The sequence below is a fragment of the Petaurus breviceps genome, unplaced genomic scaffold, assembly GCF_028583685.1.
Source record: "Petaurus breviceps papuanus isolate PSGF00001 unplaced genomic scaffold, PetGlider_PUasm1.0 174, whole genome shotgun sequence".
NCBI classification, from domain to species: Eukaryota; Metazoa; Chordata; class Mammalia; order Diprotodontia; family Petauridae; genus Petaurus; species Petaurus breviceps.
Genome location: NW_027185761.1, coordinates 26,902,056 through 26,924,595, shown reverse-complemented (window position 1 = coordinate 26,924,595; position 22,540 = coordinate 26,902,056). Strand labels below are relative to the sequence as shown.

Sequence of the window (22,540 nt, the reverse complement as noted above, 5' to 3'; positions counted from 1 at the left end):
ACTTGCGGAGGATGGGCTCAGACCTAGGCCAACTTCCTTCCTGCAATACATTTAGTGGAAAGGGGTATGATTTAGAGTTGCAAAGCCCTAGATACCCTCTAGTCCAACCTCCTAGTTTTATAGATGGGAAAACTGAAGGCCAGAGAGGGAGGTACCTGGTCTGAGGTCACTGGTAACATAGACCTGGGCCAAGATCCTAATCCATGGTTCCCTGATTCCAGCTCCAGTGCACTTTAAACTATACTACATAGGGACAAGGGGCAGCCAGGTGACCTGCTGGATAGAGGGCCAGGCTTGGAGTCAGGAAGACTTATCTTCAGACACTAATTGTATGATCCTAGACAAGTCACTTAACCCTATTTGCCTCAGTTTTTTCATCTGTAAAATGAACTGGAGAAGGAAATGGCAAATCACTCCAGTATCTTTGCCAAGAAAACCCCAAGTGAGCTCTGACAAAGAGTCAGACACAAACAACAAAACAACATGTAGGAATTGTATCTCCTTTCTATATCCTATCAGCCTAACACAGCACTCTGTACCTAGCAGGTATATAATAAGTGCTTTTGGAACTGGTTGAATCTTGGATTGATCTTTTACCCATTTGGGCAAGCTTTGGCAATCGAATAGTAGGATCAGAAAGAACATACATCAGTGTTATATACAACTAAATTTCACCTTCATCTCCAGTCCAATCTATCTGAATACCAATTGGGAAATGGATAGCTTTGCCCTCTCATTCACTCCAACTTTGTGACCTGAGACAACATGTTTTAATTTACCCCTCCATATATGAGCTCCACTCCCTCTTTTCATCTGAGCCCATATTCTCCTTCCCTTCTAGCACAAATCCATTCCACGACAATGAGGTGGCAGAAAGAGCCTGCCAGACTGGCATGGTGAGAACCTGAGAAGGCAGTTACTTGAGAGGCCAACATTCTGAAAGGAAGCCCAGGAACAATTTCCTAATGTCCTCATTCCTAGTGAACCTCATTTTTTCTAAGTTTCAGGTTTGCACGGTGACCAAAGGCCCCAAGAAGTCAGACGGCATATATGAGAGGAGGAGGGACCAAAAATATGCCCACTAACTCAGTCCACGGGGGTTGACCTATATAACCACCCTCCTGCCAAACATAGTACACTATGTCCTGGCAAAAGACAAAATACCATTTAAGGCACCATGTGGAAAGGGTGTGCTCAGTGCTTCACCTTTAGCTTTGAAACCATTTAAATAATTAGAGGAAAGAAAACTTGAATAGGAATCTTTGATGAGCTGTGAAGAAAAAAACAAATCCTTCTGAAATGTGGAAACTCAGTTAACAAGATTCAAAATCTCCAGTTAGAGTCATTTTTCTTGCGGCATTCTCATTGCAGATTTTTGTCAGGCCATAACATATATTTTTTCCTTGTGATATTCTGGAGCCTTGGAGAGCCTGTCCTATGCTGAAATGCTAAACACATGGTTTTGATATCAAAATGCCACTCGGGTGATTGTTCTTGACTTTGACAGTTGCTTATGGTTACATTAGAGAAAACCAGACAGCCTGCGTGGTTCTCTGCCAGTTATCTGGAGAATGAAATTAGAGGGATCATCCTTCCCTTTATAGGGGTCCAGAGAATAGGCAGAGGTGGATGGGAAAGGTATCCCACCTCATGCTTGCCTGCCTAAACAGCCATCAGGTTTTAATGGATGTTGGAAAATAATTCCATTGAAATAACTTGGAACTAGACAGAAGGAACAAGGGGATGGGGCCATGCCTTTTTTTAAGGATGGCCTAACCAGACTAGGACTTTTTAGTCTTAAAAGAGAAGGATGAAATGAGAATCCATCGAAGTCTTAAACACTTGAAGGGGATGGAGAGAGTGAGCAGGGGAGGGTTCACCAAATCCTAGAGACTGGGAGTGCCAAGAGTTCTGGAGCCTCCCTCAAAGCTTCCTGTCCTAAAGTAACCCCTGCATAAAACAAGATACTTTGGGACAAATAAGAGGAAGTTCCCCTTTATACAGCAGGTAGGAAGCTTAAGGAACTTTATGATCATGGTCCCAAAAGTGGCTTAGGCTAAAGTTACAATGGGCTTTAATTGGTTAAGATAAATTCATGGGTAAGAGACTGATTCTGGGTTGTGGAGGGAAACTAGAACGTGCAGATTCTGCTTCTAACCTTCTCAAAGTGGTCATCTGGCAGACAACAATGCCATCCTATCCCACTTGGTACCACCATCAGAGAGATATCTGGTCTAGGTGACACAGAAACGTAGAATTTCAGAGTTAGAAGGGACCTGAGTGGTCACTGAGTCCAGCACATTCCTGTACATGGATCCCCTCTCCAATGAGCCAGACAAGTGGTCATCCTGATTCTACTTCAAGAACTCCAGTGAAGGGGAGCCCATTCATTACCTTCCAAGGAAGTCTTTTCCATTTAGGGACAGTTCTATATGTTAAAGTTACCTTTTTGAAGCTTCCATCCATTGTTACTGTGTCTGACATCTGAGAACAAGTTGAACAAGTCAAAACTCTTCAGATATGTAAAGATAGCTATTATTTTTCCCTTGAGTCTTCTCTTCTCTAGGCTAAACATAGAATCAGTTTTCATACGGCATGACCTCTACTATTCTGGTTGCACTTCTCTGGATGCTATCCAGCGTATTATTGTCCTTCCTAAAGTGTCATTTTCCAAGTTAACACAGTATCCACTGAATTTGGCCGGCTCCATTCTTCTCCTACCTTGTTTGCACAGCTATTTGTTTTGTAGATGCATGGATGAGCCAGAATTTGGTCCACTTTGATTATGATTATAGATATCAATCTGGGAGGAATTTTAGAGATCTAAAGGTAAAAACAGTAATAATAATTACTCCAGGTGTGGTCTGACCAGGATGGATCTTAGTAGGACTATACCTTCCTTATCCTTGGAAGCCAAGTCTCTCAAAATGCAGTTCAAAACCATATTAGTTGGTGTGGCTGCCATATTCACAGTCATCTCACATTTAGTTTGCAGTCCACCACTCACACCCCCAGATTATTTTCAGATGATGTGATACCTAATCATTCCTCTTCCATCTTGAACTTTTACTTATAATGTCTTGACTTCTACTTCCTTCTTATTTTTCACAGTGCCAAGGACATACTTTAGCTTTTGCTTAAAATGTACTACCCACCTAGGATGTCTTCTCCCCCTCATTTTATCTGAACCAAATCCTGCCTGTTCTTCAGGACTCAAATCCTCATTATTTATAAAAATTTCTTAGACCAATCTAGCCAACAGGAATAACTCTGCTAACACAACAGTTACTGTCTTGCCGTCTTGCCTTCTTTGAGTACTTAGTAAAATCTATGCATTTCCTGGTGAATATCTCTTATATTATGGTACTGAGGGTCAAGAATTAAATGATATATTTGCTGACCTTTTATGGTACTTTTTGGTTATTTATGTCTTTTCCTGAGACAGCTGATCATGCAGTGGATAGAAGCAGAAAGACCTGAATTTGAAACTGGCCTCGGATACCAACTACCTGTGACTCTGAGCAAGTCACTTAAACTGAAGTTTGCCTCAGTTTCCTCAACTATAAAGTGGAGATAATAAAAAACACCTAGCTCACAAGGGTCATTGTCAAGATCAAATGCTATAATATTTGTAAAATTACAGTTAGCACAATGCCTGGTGTGTAGCAGGTACTCTACAAATGCTGATTTCCTTCCATTCTCCCTTTCCTACAAATGAATTGTAAGGTCTTTGATGGCAAGAACATTTTTTGTGTTCTCTCTAGGACCTAACACAATGCCTGACATGAAGTAGGGACTGTGTCAGCTATTTAATAAAAAAAAAAGGAAATACAGTGAAAAAATATTAGAAGGAAAGATGGAAGCTGGGAAAGTTTTAAGAAGAAGAATTTGAATAGGACTTTGAAGGGCATAGAGAATGATGGCACTAATGGTAGAGAATGGTGGGAAACATTACATTTTGCCTCAGTTGACTTTAATTCAATCATTAATTATCAATTAAATCCCTTACTATGCACCACTGGAGACACAAAGAAAAGTAAAAGATAGCCCCAATGCCATCAGGGTCACTGGTACCACGAGTTGTGATCCTTGCTTCAATCAATTAACCTTTTGTTTCCTTAGTCCCAAATGTAATTCGACAGGGGCACAGGGAGATGAAAGACAGAGCCAATATTAAAAATTCTGATGCCTGAGACAAATACTGCAAAGGGTGCCCTGGGCAAGAGATGTGAAGGGACATTCAAATTATATTTTAGTGATAAATGCCACTGAGTGGAGAAGAGATATCGGACCTTGGGACACGACCCAATGAGTGTAGAGATCCTGGGGTGCCATCCAAGGGAGGACATGGACAGAGACAGAATCACTGAATTGGAGAGTTGGAAGGGACATTTACAAAGGAATCCTCCCTCTAATATACTTGCCAAGTGGCTATCCATTTACTACTTGAAGATCTCCAAGAAGGATGAAATCTATCACTTCTCAAGGCAACCCATTACACTTTATTAGGAAGTTTTCTATTCTTTTTTTTTCCCTCACCATCAGCCTAAATGGACCTCTTGGTAACATCCACCCATTACTCTTGGTTCTGAACAAGTCTACTAAAGCTTAGCAAATATCTGAGGTGGAATTTAAATCTATGTCTTCCTGATTCGGAATCCATAGAAAGTAATAAACTGTAATTTCAATACAATGTAAAATCATCCATAAGAGGCCTTTACACATTTGGACACAATGACCATGTCCCCCTTGTCTCTTCTAGGACACTGGAAGACAGCCATGGGTACAAAAAGCAGGACAGTGTTGAGCCAGGGAGGAACTCACTTGGGCTGCAGCCCTATTTAGCAGGGAAGACGTTCACAGTCTGGCACCTTCCTGTTTTAGCTAATTATTGTTGCTAATGAGGTGCTGAGCTCAGTTGTTTCTACCTGTAGACAGAGTACATGGGCTGTCAGCAGCTGGGAGCAAAGGCCTGTAGTTCTGACCTAGTTAGGATTCTGATTGTAGAAACTGTAGTCAGAGGAGAAATAAAGGCGTTCAGGAGTATGGGGAGAAGTGGAAGGAATGGCAATGAGGCCCTTTTCCAGCTAGGCCCCTAGAATTTAAATATGGTATCCACTGAATTTGGCCAGCTTCATTCTTCTCCTAATTTGTTTGCAGATATTTGTTTTGTTGATACACGAATGAGCCAGAATTTGATCCACTTTAATTATGATTATAGATTTAGATTTAGGAGGAATTTTAGAGGTCTAAATGGTAGTAATAGAGGCAATAATGGTAATAATAAATAAAAACAAATAGCTAGCATTTATATGGTGCTTTACAAAGTCCTTTACATTTAGCACTCCTGTCTCCATTTTAGATATAAGGCAACTGAGGTCAGGAGGCTAAGTTACTTGCCCAGGGTCACAGAGCTAATAAGTGTCTGAGTCAGGATTTCCAGTCTTCCTGACTCCAGGTCCAGTGTTCTCTAGCAACTTTGTCATGCTTCCTCAGATGTTCCAAAACCTATGCCTTGGTCTTCAGTTAACCTTCCCAATTCTGCCTGGGAGTCTTGAGAATGGATAGACTCTTCAAAGAACTCTTCAGCTGAGGGTTTCTGTTGGCCCACAATCATCATTTTGGAGATGGCTTGCCTCCTCTACCATCAAGTGAGCCTGAGCATGTGATCTAGAGTGATTCTTTTAAGCCAAAAACCTGTTTGAAGTTACTGGAAGTTTAAGTTAATTCCTAGTTTCAGTTTCTGAAGTTTGTTGGGTTTTCAAAGCCCAGCTTAAGACAATTGGAAAAGATCCTTTCATATTGATGATTGTCCTCTCCCCCCACCCCCACTCCCTTCCCATTCCAGAATTCCCCCTTTGCCAAATACGTGCTTTTCAACATACAAGAGACTAGAGGCCCTGGAACCATCCCAGGTCCTTCTGCATTGAAGGCTGAGTATTGGCAATCACATTCTCTAAACAATGCCTATTGCTGCTTTGTAATTCTAGCCAAGTCCTTGTTTTCATGGGATGGACCTCACTGTTTTGAAAACTTTTAAGACCTGATCTGTGGGTGCAGAGCCATAAAGACCCAAGTTCAAATCCAGCCTCAGGCACTTACCAGATATGTGATCTTGGGCAAATCAATTAACCTTTCTCTGCTTCAGTTTCCTCAGTTGTAAAATGGGGCTTGTAATAGCAAGTACCTCCCAGTGTTATTGTGAGGATTAAATGAGATTATATTTGTAAAGTACTTAGAACTTAATGGAAAGTACTTAGAACATAATGGTACTTAATAAATGATTGCCCCTTTCTCCCCTTCCCTTTTATAGAGGGAATGATCATCCCTTGACTTAATTTTGTCAGGCCAGTTTTGAATTTCAAAGGACAAAGACTTTACTCAGATCATCTAACTACAGTATTTACATATAGCATATAAACAGAAATGAGTTCAAATATTGAGTCTGCTGCTACCTGTGTGAATTCAACCAGATTATTTCAACTGTTTAAATTTGGTCAAATAACTTCAGCAACTTGGGTCTCAATTTTCTCTTCTATAAAATGAGAGAGTTGAATTAAATGACATCTATGATTTCTTCCAGTTTGAAATCAATGATTCTTTAAACCTAAATCACTGGTGATACACAGGCAAAGGCTGTAACTAGATGTGGACTGGAGCCCTTTAGGAATGCATGAACCTAAAACAGGAAGACCTCAGTTACCTTTAAATAAACCAGTCCTCAGTAATCTGGATAAGGATGAGCATAGGGTTGGTAAAAAATGATGCTGGTCTTCAGGGGCTGCATCTTAGGACTCATCAGTCATTCTAGCCATTCTGGTCTATTTCACTGACTCCTTCTGGATGAAGGGAGCCTATTTGGACCACATTGCATACTCTGCTTCATCAGTTTGTCTTTCCTAACCATGAGAGCCCCTCCATACAATCAATATAACGAGCTTTACTGGGCAAAAATCAAGAAAGAGAGGAAATGTGTTCATTGAAAACACAATTTCACATCACTTGAAAGAAACTCTTACTAAAGAAGAAGCAAGTAAGGCACATTAGAAAACAAAGTTCCTTTTAAATCTGAGCTAACTTTTTACTAGCTTGTCTTCAAAATTAAAACTATGGCTTTTACTGTATGGGGTATCATGGTTTGTTTAAGGAAATTCCCTTCCTGTCTGTCTCTCTCTCAATCCTCCCATTGTCTGGTAAGTATACTTAAGAAATTAAGAATGAGACTAGCAAAAATGCATTTACATAAGCAAACATTTAGAATTGTTTTTAAAATATGCATTTATGAAGCACTTACTTTTAAAAATATATTGAAAAATTAAAAATATCAAACAAGATAAGCCCCCCAAGATTTCTTTTCCTGAAGCAAACACATTGCCAAAATGAAATCTAATAAAAGAATATTATCCTTGGAATGGTCAGTCATATTGAATTAGGGAAATGTGTTTCTTTCCTTTTTGCCCAAATCATATCCCTAGAAAACATCTTTAAAAAAACATATGGAGAAAACAGGAGAACCTTGTAAAATAAGGGACATTTGTAAAACTGGAGAGGTAGACTAGAGAGCATGGGATTCCAGATGTTTGCTTATGAACCAGCCTGTTAAAAGTAGAAAAAAAAGAGAGAATCCTGAAGACAATTCATTTTTCAAACTCCAGGGATAATCCTAAGGTATCCTTTGATGATGGGGATGGTTTATGTTCAATAGGAAATGGGAAAAAAATAAGTAGAAAAAGAAACATCATAGCAGTAAATTTCAATTTTGGTGTTTCCTTTATCTTGTATCTCCAAAGCTGGTTGGGAAATCCCTTTACAAATGATTCCCAGGAGACTTGAGTTACCAATCATTTGTCATAAAAGGCATTTGCTGCCAAAGAAGAAGTCCCTAGAAGAAACACAACTAATAAAAAATGAGCTTTGAGCAGTCTTTTGATTCACTGGAATGGATTGATGGAATTGACTCTTTCTGGAGGAGACCAAGTCAAGTCAGCTGTCATCCTATGCCAATCTTTTTCATCAGTTATGAAACACAAAGATTGTATTTGGGATACGAGGTGTTTAGTCATCTCAAAAGTTCCTCTCAAATTTAAGAACTGTTAGGGAGTGGGGAGAAAAACTTTCCCTCCCTGGCTACTAAAACAAGTCATGAGGCCCAATCAATTTGTTTGGAAATGCAGGCAGTTTGCAGACACATCAGAGACGGGTTTTGATAATTCCACTGATTCTGCCAGTCTGCATTTGTCTTCACCAGGGGCAATGTCTCCGTCTGGTTCCAAAGGAACTGGTGTCAAAGGAAAATATTAGCATAGCAGTAAAATCCTATCAGTGCTATCCAGTTGGGGGTTTTGTACACACAGGATTTCATGGGACGACTTTGGCCACAAGTACATGTAAACATCAACTATCAGCAAGAAACTGGCAGGAGAAGGACTGGTTTCCTTTCGTTGGCCAGTCATAATCATTTTGTTTAACATTCCGCTGGCAGACTGAAAAGGAACCAGAGTCCTTAGCTGGTACTCCAGGCAGGCTTGCTCATGGAGACTTCCTATTTTTTCCATGCCGAACCCATTGCCCAAAACTGGTACTGGCATCTGGCTGCCAAATGCCAAACTAAGGAAAACTTGGTCCATAAGCAACTTTGCCTCACCCATTGCACTCTTGGGGTTACTTTGCTTCTTCAAAACAAGGTGGCCTTAGTCTTTTAACTTTGAAAAGAGAACATGCTATTAACTATCAGGTAAAGTCTAGACAACCTCCAGGGATACATTCCAGTTGGGAAAGACAATGTCGATAAGCTAAAATTACACAGAACTACTGTACATCTTTTGTTCAACCTTCTCTAGCATCCAGCTATTCCAGTCATTCCAAAAATGACCTTTTCATCTTCTCTCAACTTATTTGTCTTTGTGTGAGGTGATTTTTTAAAATCAGTGAAAGGTTTTTTGTTTTGTTTTGTTTTGTACTATAATAGAAAGAATTAGAGAGGCTGGGAAAATCCAAAAACTGGAATAATCAGTCCCCCTACTGAGATTTGAACATATTTTGTCCTTCTATATTCTTGAGAAGAGTAATTTTCATGTCAATATGTGAACCAGAATAACAGAATTTCAGAACTACAAGGAACCTCCACGTTCTTCAATTCCAATCAACACCTAAATAAAAATTCCCTCTATGACATACCCGACAAGTAGTTAGCCTTCCGAAGACTCTATCAACTGCTACCTGCAGCTGATACAGGAGCTGTGGAGGACTTAGAGCTTGGTAAGACATCAAAGATAGCAAGGTCATCCATTGCAAACTGGACTATTGCCAGTGGTCCTGACTTTTGTCTTGCCACTGGATTTCAATGACTCTGGAAGAGAGAGTGAGGCTAATGACTTTGCATAACTCTGCCCCACTTAAATCCAATTCACAAACAAGTTAAGACATCGCCCCGACATCGCCCCATGATGTCATTGGTCCTCTTCGAAAATGAAGGATGAACAACTGCTATGTCCAAATGTGGACATTAAAGTAGTAATTGACACTTATAAGGATGAGCCCAAGCACTAAAAGATTTACCTGTGCCTTCTGAATCACAAAATGATCATTTAACTACTAATATAGACAGATCTAGATTCTCCTTGACATCGGTAGCTCATTTCTATCCTTCTGGATGTTCACATCAGGGGGTTCATCCAAAGTATTGGGAACCTCTCTTGAAATTTCTTGACATCCCAAGGAGAGTCATAAAGCATATATACTCTCCATAAATTATTTATCTCCCATGCTTGCCTTACCACCAGAACCCACTTTCTTTTCTGATCATGCTTGTCTTTAATAACATCTTTTACATTGTGTCTCCATCATAATTCCTTGTTTGTGATGTGCTGTAATCTATTCATACCCACGCTGTACCTCTGCAGTACCTTTTGGGTGATCCTGAAATTCAATTATTTGGAAATGGTAGTGTTGCATGAATCATGGTCATATAACATCTCCAGAATAACATAAACACTAATCACTCATTTTTATAACCCTTTACTATTTGCAAAGTACTTTCTTAAACCAATCCTCAGAAGTACCATTACCCCATTTTACAGATGAATAATTTTGAGAGCTTCAGAGACTTGCCTATGTTCACACAGTTGGTCTGTGTTGGAGACTTCTTCCCCTGCATTACACTCAAATGTTCAAAACAATTTTATTATTGAATATATTTTATTATATTTCAAATTATTGGACCGTGGTCCATTCAAGTTAGGGTTTATATAACCCAAGCACCAGAGTAACCAAAATGCACCATTATATAACCATTCCATGCTCAGTCTGGCTAGTTAGGTAGCACAGTGGATAGAGTACTGGAGTGAGAAAATTCATCTTCCTAAGATCAAATCTGACCTCGGATACTTACTAGTTATGTGACCCTGGGGCAGTCACTTAACCTTTCTTGCCCAAGTTTCCTCATCTATAAAATGAGCTGCAAAAAAAAATGCCAGGCCATTCTGGAATCAGCACCCAGAAAACCCCAAAAGGGATCATGATCATGAAGAGACACAACTAAAACACAATTAAACAGCGAGATAATTATTCCCATTAACAACTTCCCTAACTCTAGTCTGAGCTCAGTGCTATAAAGAAAACAATTTCAGACATGGAGGTTTTCATGTTTTATTTTGCACAACAAATTATATTTTTGAGATGATTTTTTCTTAACTTTTGTTTGTTTTGACATCACCTACATTTCTCAAAGTCCCCCTCCCTTGTGTGGTTGGCCCCATTCATGATTTATTTTTCCTCCTCTCATTGTTTAAGGGCCTGAGCTGCCTGAATGGCTACTTTAACAAATTGAATTACTCTTACCATATGTCAGAAATGAATCAGTAACCATCCTAAATTATCCAACCTTCAAAAGACCCCACTATATTTGGAATACCAAGGTACCCCTGGGAAGACATTTATCAGATCCCTACAAGCACATATAGGTAGGTTTAAAGTTTATCTTCATGTAGAAGAGAAACAAATAGGGGCAAATTGAAGACAGAATGTTTAGACTTCCAAAGAAAAATTCTGTTTAAGCACTTTAGTCACTTATTCACATATAATTAATATGTTAGATTTAAATAATTCATATCTATTCACTAAAGTAAGTCCAGTGAGACCTCTCTTTGATAGCCCCATAGTTATATATTAGATGAACATACTTGAACTTAATGAACTTCATTTAACAAAAAAGCATAAAGTAGAGTTTTCAGAAATTCAGACAGAGCTTCATCTCCAAGTTATTCCAAATTCTGAGATTATGCTGCATTCGTATTTTTATTTTTAGATGGCAGGAAATATAAAATTCATTTCACAAGTGGGGTTATCCCAGTGAAAGTATCAAGACACTAAAACCACAGAGACAAGACAAGAGAGCCATTGGCATAAAACAAGAGAGGCAAAGTACCGCTGCTACTGTAGACCTTTGGAATGACTAACAACTTAGCCAACTTGGAATATTAAAGTGTCAGGGGAGAAGTAGGAGACAGTCAGATGGGACCTTTGCACCAAAAAGCAATAAAGTAGTGGTGATTGGGAATCCTGTGGAATAATTCTCCCTGTGTATGTTATGTTTTTCCCTTGTTCTCTTCTGGAATTCCTCCCTTTCCAGAATGGAGATCAGCAAGGTATCTCAGATATAGATAGATAGATAGATAGATAGATAGATAGATAGATAGATAGATAGATAGATAGATAGATAGATAGATAGATAGATAGATAGATAGATAGATGATAGATAGATAACACAGATCTTGCTAAAATATCTTGAGGTCAGAGGTGAGGGGCCAGGGCACAGATATATCCAAGTGGGTAGTACCTTATGATGAATCTGCTCTTTGAAGGTCCTTCTTAGAAGGGTTTTTGGTAGAGGTTAGTATGTGACATAGGAAAGCAATGAAGTAAGGTAACAATAAAAGAGAAATACTCAAATATATTTGAGGTTTCTAAGTAACCTTCAGCAGAGGAGGCAAGAACAAGAAAACTGGCTCCACATCCTTCCTTTATCAGGTAACCACCATTACCCATAGCTTCCACATCTAGTGATGCACAGTTTTTATAAGGAAGATCACTGAGGAACACTCTTTGGAAACATTCATATTTTCAGGAGCACTATTTTCCAAAAATGTTACCAGATAATTTGCTATACTATCATACTCTCTATTTGTGCTAATGGCATTGGAAGAGATTGGGAAAGACAATGGTTTATGTTTATGAATGTGTGTCAGTAAGGTACTTGAGGTACCAGAGGACTGGTTAAAGTAAATTCTGGAATTTTTTCCCAAGTTCATAAGACTTATCCAAGAAAAAGGGCTGAGGAGCACTATCCTAGAAAACAGGGCTCAGTACTTTGGACTCTCTCCCTTCAAGCATGTTTGTTTATGCATGAAAATGTTAGATGTGGAGTTTGAAGAGAAGTTCAGCTCTCAGCTCTACCAGTTGTAACCTTGGGCAAGTCATTTTCACCTCTCTAAACCTCAGTTTCCCCATCTGTCAAATGAAGGAATTAGACTAGATGATCTCAAAAATCCCCTCTATTTCAAAGTCTTAGAAGCTTGTGGTCATTGTTTTTGTGCCCATGGCTAGGACTCCACCAATGTTATTGAAACTTTTGGGTGAAGTTAGACATCCATGTGTACTTGCCTCTTAATACCATGACTCTGACTGTTGGGTGATTCCTGAAACCAGCCCCAGGGCACAGAAAACTGGCTCTATATTTCAGACACAGAAATCTTTCACTTTATAATGTTTCCCTCTCTCCATATGGAGTTACTTTGCTAAGTATAACTACCCACTGGCTCTTGCTCAAATTTCATAACCATATTAACCCTTCATTTGCACTCAACGTCAATACTGAGTGGGAAGTGGGGTGGGAAGTGGCCAGATTTCCTGTATGTCTCACAAAGCTAGCCTATTTTCTCCGCTGACTTTTGATATACATAACTATCTGTAAGAGAGGCAATTTGCCTGATTATGCATTTAAAAATATATTTTACCTCTTTTAATCTAATAATTAGGCAGCTAGGTGACAGTAGATCATTAAGCCTAGAGTCAGGAAGATCTGATTTCAAATATGGTTTCAGACACTCACTTGCTATATGATCCTGGGCAAGTCACTTCACCACAACTTGCCTCACTCTCCCCAACTGTAAAACAATGATAATAGCACCAACGTCCCAACGTTTGTTATGAAGATAGAATGAGATATTTCAAATGCTTATCATAAATGTCTGGCACATAGTAGGTGCTTAGTAAGTGCTTGTTTCTTTTCCACTATGTTTACTAAAGCACTTTTGCCTTCTAAACCATTTGTTCTAAGCAAGTCTCTTATGCATCGGCAGTGTTTTTAAAAAAAATGGATAGTATGATGGCCTTAGAATCAAAAGATCTAAGCTCAACCTCTTGCTAATCAGCTGTGTGGGAGTAAATCACATCCTCATTCAACTTAATTTTCTATTTCCATAGAATGGAAATAATACCTTATCATACCTACCTCACAAGGTTGTTGGGCAGTTCAGATGAGTTCTCAGGATATTAGGAGATATTAGGATATTAGATATTAGGAGAATTTAAATTGCTAGATAAATGTAACTTAACTCTGTTATTCTGCCAACATAGAAAGGACCCTGCAGATGGAATTATTGGAGAAGGGAGAGGTCCAAAGGTTAGAACTGGAGGTGTGTGTGTGTGTGTGTGTGTGTGTGTGTGTGTGTTATTTACCCTGCATTTCCCACCATCACAATGAGCTCACTGAGTTTTAGTAAAAGAAAGCAAAAGGAAGACAGAACATTATAAACAAAAATTGCTCAGGGTGCCTAGAAAACAAAAGCAAATCTAGTTAACTCCACAAATGCAAGGTTTTATAACAAGGTGTAATCCAAGTGATAAATCTGAACAAGTGATTTGTCTTGCAAAATAAAATCCCATTTGTATCCCTACCTTCTTGTCTCATATCTATGAGACAGATCAGTACCAACCAAATATTTGGAGTAAAGGAGAGATTTCCTACCACTGAACTGCCTCTGTAGAGGCAAAAAAAGGAGATATCACTGTGGGTTCAAGTAGTAGGAAAAAATTCCAAAGGGCAAGTAGGACAAGAACTGGTCCCTGAAGAGAAAGAATCACAGAAGTCGGAATTTGGTTCCATTCTCTGCCCTGCCACCAATAGGAGTATTCTCAGAAGAATAATAATAATAGCCATCATTTCCATAGCTCTTCGGGGTTTCCAAAATACTTTCCTGACAACTAAGTGAGAGAGAGAGAGAGAGAGAGAGAGAGAGAGAGAGAGAGAGAGAGAATACAAGTGTTATTATCCCCGTTTTAAAGATGAGAAAAGTAAGACATTAAGAACTCAGATGACCTACCCAGGCAATAATATGGAACTCAAATTTCTATTTACTGAAGCTAAGACCAATGCTGTTTGGGAGTGATTGGTGGCCTATGAGATCCCCCTCTATGATTTTCTTTTTTATCTGTGAGCCTCTGTTTCTTCATTTATAAAATGAGTGATCAGACTAGTCTACCTACTCTAAAATTGTATAATTTTATGAATGGATTTTATGAATGGGTAGCATTGGATTAGGAGATGAGAGGTAAGTATGACTTTGGGGGAGAAGGACTCATTAGTGAAGCTCAAAAAAAGTAACATCATGAAAGTGGGAATGACTGGGGCCTATTGAGGGTATGGAGATGCATGTCTGATGTAGAAGGTTCATGTAATGGGAGGTGAGCCTGAATAAGTAAGGTGGAAGCAGATTGGTGAGTCTGATGCCCTACCTTAGGAAATCCAAATACTTTCCTATCCACCGAAACCCTCAGTCCAGTATATCAGGAGTATTTAATTCAGTGGCTCTTAATCTTTTTATGTGTCATGGATCCCTATCTTAGGTTGGTAGAACCTACAGATCCCTTCTCAGAATAATGTTTTTAAACATATAAAATAGGACATATATGATGCCAAGGGGGAGAAAATATATTGAGCTATAGTTATCAAAATTGTTTTTTTTTAACCAAGTTCCTAGGAACCAAGTTGAGAACCTCTGATTTAATACATCTCTAAAATTAGATGAACTATTAGGGAAACTACTTAAGAATCAACAATAGTTGACACCTATTGTCTGTGTTTTTAGTGATCGTGGTTTAGTAAACTTGTCTTCAAGGTATACACACCTCCCTACCTTCCTCCCTCCTCCACCCACATCCAAAAACCAAATATGATATTGCTCTGAATCTTCACTGGTGCAAAATGTATCCAGCATGCAAATCTGCCTTTCTCTTAAGGGGCACAAATTTGAGTAGTGGATTTTCAGACTGGCCTTTCATGGGAAAACTATGTGAAGCCAGGGCTGTTGTCCCCATTTCCCTCTAAGGAAAGCCATCATTCTGGTCCATTGCCCATTGACAGTTACCACTTGTCCATTAGAAATGTCCATCTGTGTGTTGCCCTGAATATTTACAAAAGGAAAAACTTGAGTTTATTTCAAGGAACAGGGCTGGCTTTGGGAAACTCAGGACCCAGGGTGAGAGTAACCAAGTTATGCCCTGTACCCTTTAAACCAAGTCACCCTATCCAGGCAATGAAATGACTGTCAAACAGATGATTTTCGCCATCTTTGGCCCCAGCTGGCCTGCTGTCAGAAGTTAAGGCTAAAGACCGTGAGAGATCTATAGAGTCAGAGAGATTGTTGCTTCTTCCACAGGCTGACATAGCTGGGTAGCTATTAATGAATGACATCTTGACAGCCTACGTGTTGAAGGACTCAGACTGGGCCAAGAGTAATGGCCAAGTGGATGTCTCCTGGGATAAATTACATAGAGACCCTTCCCCTGTGGTAGCTCTTGCCCAGAGGTTTTCTGATGAAAGGCCCCTTTCCTCTCTTTCCAAGAGGACTTAGTTCCCCTACTGCCATGACAGTTCCAAGGCTTCATCTTCTCCCCTTTGTGATAAGCTTAGTTCTGTGGACTTGCAGAAGCATTATAGTTTGCTAAGTGGGTACACTGAATCTCAGCAGTGTTTCTCACTCTACATCTGTTTAATTGGACCTCATCTTTCATTGTTTTGTTTTGAAAGTCCCCTAATAAACATAGGTGGAATCAGGGGACATCAGTGCAAGTTCATGGTTTTTTATGGAATTGTTGCTTGGAAAAGAAACCAAGGATTTTTCTTTTTTCTTTTTTTTTATAGCCTAGTCTAGGAAATTTCCAGTATAGGTAAATTCCATTGTCACCATCCATAAAACCATAGGTGCTCTAAGTAAACAAGTTCTGGGAACCTAATGGAGGATACTATCCTACTAAATGAATGAATGAATGAACAGATGAATGAGTGAATGGAGGAAAAAGCATTTATTATAAAATAAGCACTGTAATAGTTGCCGAAGATATAAATAGAAAATTATACCAGTCCCTGCTCTCAAAGATCTCACATTGTAATTGGTGGAGACAACACATACAGGGCTATGAGGGGTTTGCTCATCTTTTCTGGGGGTGGAGGTAGTAGGGAGTGCAGAAAATCTGAGACCATGGAGGTGGTGTCTATGGAGAACTGGTTCATATAAGCACTGAGTATCCAGGATGCACCATTAGAGCACTGGGGCCTGACATCCTCAGGGGAGCAAGGAAATATTAGAAAGGACAGTATAAGTTACGAGAACACAGAGCCTGTTTTGTTTTGTCTTTTCCATGTTTGCTGAATAGAATAGAATCAAGGAAAGGGCATTATCTAGGAGAGAGGAGAAGCAAAAAGGAAAGATAAAATAAAATAGATGGAAGACAAAGGTCACAATCCTGGGGAAGGGAATTCATTTCTAACCTTCCCACACTACGGACTCAACTGATACTAGACCAAATTTTAGGGCACCAGCTTAAAGTCTTTAAAAAAACAATAAAGGAAAGAAAAAATAAATAAAATTACCTTCACTTGAAATTTTCTTTGCATTTTGGTTAAAATATTTCACTAAAAATCTATGGAAAGTTCATGCCTAGCTAAAAAAAATAATGGAAAATGAAAAAGATAAAAGAAGAAAAAAGAAAGTGGGAAATTACTTTATCCTATACCATGTCTGTGGCCCACTCTGTAGTCTTGCTTTCCAGAACTCTCAGTTAGGCCAAGGCTGAAAAACCAATGACTACTTTTAAGGATAGGATGGGGAAACCAAGGCAGTCAAACAGAGACAGAAGGAATGTTCCAACTACGGAACTATGGTCTATCACTTCTTATTTCAATAGACTACAGTTCTGGTCCTTGTAAGCACCTGGATGATGGCTGAGGGTTGAGGAAATCCCTATTGCTGGCCAAGGACTGTGTGCCTGAAAGCTGCCCCTAGGGCATAATGAGCCAGAAATAGGTTGAGGTCCAAAGCAGTCAATTCTAGAGGTCTCAGACGGAGATAGAAGAAAGAACCAAAAGTCAGGAATGAGAGATACCTCCAAGGCTTACAAAACAGTATTCTCATAACAACCTTGAGTTGGTTATGTATGTATTGTTAACTGTTAGGGTTATTTTAGGGAGTGAAGGTGGTCAGGACCTGTAATTTCACCAATTTAGGAAACTTTCAGTGTATAAATTGCCTTCATCCATGATGACTGGATTTGTTACTTATCATCCTAGAGTTTTGACAGAGACACTGAGACATTGAATGAGTTTCCCATGGTCAGAAAACTACTATCTGTGTAAGGTGGAACTTGAACCCAAAGCCAGCCCTGTATCCAAAAGGACATACTGCATCTTCCCAAGTATTATTGTCATTTCTGTTTTCCAACTGAAGAAACTGAGGCTCAGAGAAAAGTTCATTTTGCTGATTTTCCTGCTCCCGCCTTCACCTAGCCTATATGATAGATAGATTTGATTTCTCCACCCTTGCAGAACTGTCCCTGATAGTCATTTTCAACTAGTTCCACACAAAGGGACATGGTAGGACCGAGAGAGGGGGTCATATGGGGCATTATTTGGCCTTTCTTGATCCCTAGGGTGGGCTCAGGCCCGCTTAGTACTTTTGGAGTCCCTGGTATAACTGTGTTTCACATGATGAAATCAGATGCTCCAACATATGGCAAATAGAAGACTATTTTGTAGCTTAGTGTGGCTATCCCAAATCTCAAGAAGAAACTCCAGAGTGGACATTGCCTTCCTTCCAAGTCATTCTTTTAATCTTCCCTTTTAAGCTATCGTGTTCTTGGCTTCTGTGAAAAATCGTACATTCTTTTTATAAAGACCATCCCCATTTTATAAACCTAGAGTTTACAAACAATAATATATGATTTTAAACATTGTTTCTGGGTGATTTCCACCCCCCAATAAATAATATCATTGTTGTCTCTTAGTTCCTTCTTCAAGATCCCACAGTTTGTCCAAAGTTTGCATTTTGCTGGTTTCTGGATAAATGGCAGGGAACAAGCAAATGAGAATTTATTCTTTTCAGTCTTTTGCCAGTGGTCTGGCTGCAAGTATGGCCAGATTGCCAAAATGTGTTTCTTCCCTGGTAGGGACACAATTTTTTTCCTCCCTTAGGGGCTTCTGTTGCTGTGGAAACCATCCACAAAGCATGTACACAGGGGAAAGTGTCAAGACTGAGCTTTCCATCGTCTTGACATACATTTGAATAAATGACCCAACATAACGAGAGTACATCTCTTTTCCTGGCTGTCTTTTCTTCTCTTCCTTTGTTTCTTACTCATCCTTCTCATTCAATTATTTCTTCTCCTCTCCTTCCTTTTTCTCCTTCTCTTGCTCCTTCTTTTCCCCCTGGGAATGTGTAATCAAACCTAGCGAAGGCTCCAACTGTCCTACTTGGTCCTCAGAGGGCAAAACTAGAGACAGTGAGCAAAAACTGAAAAAAGGAACAAATTTAGACTTAATGCCAGGGGAAACAAATCTGACAATTAGAGTGATCCCAAAGTGAAATGGGCTTCCAGGAGAAGTGATGAACGTTCCTCGACTGGGAGTCTTTGATCAATGACTGAATAACCAATTGTTTACCATGTTACAGCAGAATTATTTGCTTTTGGTTTTGATTTTCTAGAGGGTGGGGTTATAATAGGTGGCCGCTAAGATCCCATTCCAGCTTTGAAATCCCATGACTCCACAGGGCAAATATTCATCAACCACCTCATAAGCTGGGCACCAAGCTCCATGCTGGGTTATGGGAGATGAAAGATACATGGTCTTTGCGCTCAATCAGTTGATTGAGAACTAGAGACATAAGACTTAAATGAGAGGAAGAAAAAGATGAGGATGAGATGATATAAATTATAATGTAGACAAGTAGGAAAATGAAATTTCAAAGAAAGTCTCTTCTCAGCATCTCCAGACTGAATATGGAGCTAATGTACTGAAGCCTAGGTCCAATGTCAAAGAACAGGATGAAACCCTTTCTTCTGAGGCACCTGGGGCAGCTAGTGAGGCTCAGTACATAGAGTGTCAGGCCTGAAGTCAGGAAGATTCATCTTCCTGAGTTCAAATCTGACCTCAATACTTACTAGCTGTGTGACCCTGGACAAGTCACTTAACCCTGTTTTTTTTAATGAGCTAAAAAAGGAAATGGCAAACCATTTCAGTATCCTTGCCAAGAAAACTCAAAAATGGGGTCACGAAGAGTCAGACACAACTGTAACAGCTGAGGCGTTTCTTCAATATTTTGGTGAATCCTTCCACAACTGTAATTCTACCCCCTTTCCCACTATCTCTCCTCATTCTGTGTGGCTTTACTAATTAGGGAATACAACATGCTAAAAAAGGAGGAGAGTTGAATTTGGAGTCAAAGGATTGTCCAAATCCCAGTTCTGCCACTTCCTACTGGGTAACCTTGAGCAAGTCATCTGACTTTAGCACCTCAGTTTCCCCACGTGTAAAATTAAGACACTGTATTAGACATCTGTAATACCCCTTCCAGCTCTAAGTCAATGGCCATTCCTTAAGTTCTCCATAGATACTTCTTCATAGGATAACTGCATTAGAACTTGCCTCCCTGGGCTCCATCTCTTAGATGTGGGGAGGGGGGAAATGTCGTGAAGGGGGAAAAAGACCTATCATTTTAGAAACATATGGTGTGAACAGAATAATAACCTTTTTTACTCTGGGAAGGACTTTCTAGTTGACCATGTGCAAAAACCACAAGCCAAAAAGAGCACCTTAAGAGTCTAGTTTAATGTGTAGGTGATAAATTGTTGAATCTCTGATTATGGGGCCCTATGTTATGTCCAGTAATCTAATTTCTTCATATGACAGAAAATACCCCAGCAATATAGTTAAGTGACACAGAAAGCTATATACTAGATGTATAACCAAACCTTGCCCTGTCATACAACTACATAACAAAGTATCATTTTTCTGGAAAGATTGAGGCTGCTACTTAGCATGAGAATAAACTTATTTTTCTTTCAGTTTGACTACACATTTCATTTTCCCTCCAGTCTTCCAACCCATTGGTGGCTAAGATTCTCCCTGGACTTTCCAGGAATCATAACTAGAATGGATAGAGTGTTGAGCTTGGGGTCAGGGAAATCTGAGTTCCAATCCCACTTTCAACACTCAAATATTTGATCTGGAGTCAGATGACTTGTGCTTAGTGCCCATCTCTGCCACTAATACCTGTGGGACCATGGGCAAATCACTTACACTCTCTTGGCCTCCATTTCCTCATCTGCAAGATGAAAAAAGTTAGGCAATTTGACCCCTAAGATCTCTTCAAATTTGAAATCTATGAACCGATGAGCCTATGAGGTAATGGGTTATACTGATAATCAGTTGGGAATCAGGAGACCTGATTTCTGTTCCCACTTATACCATCCTGTGACCCCCTGAGCAAGACATTTTATTTCTTTGAATCTCAGTTTTCCCATTTATAAAATGATGGAATTTCACTAGGTGCCATGTAAAGACATTCCAAGACTTCATATTCTGTGAATTAGATGTGTTTTACGGTTTTACTGTTTGTTTGTTTTAAAGACACAGAAATCACTTAAACACCAATTGTGGATACACCTTATTATCTCCACCAGTGAAATTTAAGCATCCCTGAATTATCCATTTTACAGAGTAGCAAGTTCTACCCACTGACTCCATTAAACACCCAGATCTTTGCCTGGGAAGTTGATAAAGACATATTTTTACATGCTTTTCAATTCCAGCATCAGCTTGTTCTAAGCATGTTCAAGTACATTCAAGTTTTTCTTCAAATGCATATGATATTGCTCTGTTTCCCCTAAACATTGGTCAAGTCCAACTAGTAATTATCATTTGGAGTTTTAGCACTAGAAAAAGAATGCTATTAAAGATGATTTTCCCAAGTCCCTCTTTGGGAAGAAATCCTGGCTAGGATCTGTGGATAGACATCAGAAGACTCTATGCCCATTTCACATACTGGGTTCTATACACAGTAAGTACTGTGGCTAGTTATCTCTTCACCCTATGATGAATACAGAATACCTTCCCCTCATCAGAAAGGGAGGCCTTCTTGGATCTAGCCTCCACACATTAAACATTTCAACAAAAATATTTAAGTTCTATTTCACGTCATAAATATGTGGTGGAGTAAACATCTGTTTGTGTTTGCCATTTTGATTTAATCATGCTCTGTCCATAAATCACAGATAGATGAAGCAGAGAGCATGAGCCCAAAGATTCCATTGCAATAAGGGGGGGGAGGAAGGAGTGGAGGGAGATGGGAAATGGAGCAGGGATTGTAATTCACATCTGAGCATTTGAAATGTTGCCTTGGTGATTCACAACAACAGCAGAGGCCCTGGGAATTAGCACCCCTATATTTCATCCTGAAGGACCCCACCCTTTCAGATTTACATCCAGGAGAGTCACTTCCCTAGCTGGCCCCTGACGTAGCTTCAGTAAACAATAAGTGAGGGTTAGTCATCTCAAGTCCTCTGTGCTCTACACAATCCTTTGGCCCCCTTGCCAAGTTTTTTTTTTTGAGGTCAAGCATCCCAATCCAAGATGTTTTGAAGGAAAACACCCTCTTTTTGTCTCTTTTTTCCAGATGTCACTAGGCCAACAGCAATCAGCCAGAGGTGTGCCTTGCTGGAGATGCAAAGGGACTTGTGCAGGCTTCGAGCCACATCCTTGGAGGTAATGGAGCGGCTGTAGGAAAGGCCCTTGCCTTCCCTGATTTCCTAACTGTCCTCTTTAATAATGTTGGTCATTCTTCTATGCCAAGCCTACTTAGCTTACATGCCACACTAAGTAGAAACAGCTCCAAATGTCCTGTACTGAGTCCAAAGTGAATACACTTCTTACTTTTCTGAAATTTATCTTATTCACCATGAGGCCTTGTCAATTTGAAGGGGAAAAAAGGAAGAAAGAATTATTTGGCAAATAAGAGAAAGTGTAAAGACAGAGATTAACTCTTTATCAACCTTTTAAAGGCTTCATATTGCCTAGATATTGCCTAGTTCAATTCCATTCAATTTGATTCAATAGATATTTCTTAATTGATTATGTACCAGGTACCACATTAGGTGCCAAGGAAAGAAAGAAAGAAAGAAAGAAAGAAAGAAAGAAAGAAAGAAAGAA

The 22,540-nt window shown here is 39.5% G+C and overlaps 1 protein-coding gene across 2 annotated transcripts in view; it reads left to right on the top strand.

Annotated features, from left to right (window-relative positions):
- Nucleotides 1-22,540, top strand: part of LMCD1 (LIM and cysteine rich domains 1) — an 81,027-nt gene that overhangs the window by 12,341 nt on the left and 46,146 nt on the right. Inside the window, exon 2 of one of the 2 annotated variants that reach the window (XM_069084047.1) lies at nucleotides 22,008-22,096. The exons of the other annotated variant lie outside the window; for it this stretch is intronic. Coding sequence (XP_068940148.1) covers nucleotides 22,008-22,096 — 89 coding nt within the window. The remainder of the gene's footprint in view (nucleotides 1-22,007; nucleotides 22,097-22,540) is intronic. 2 annotated transcript variants of the gene reach the window in all.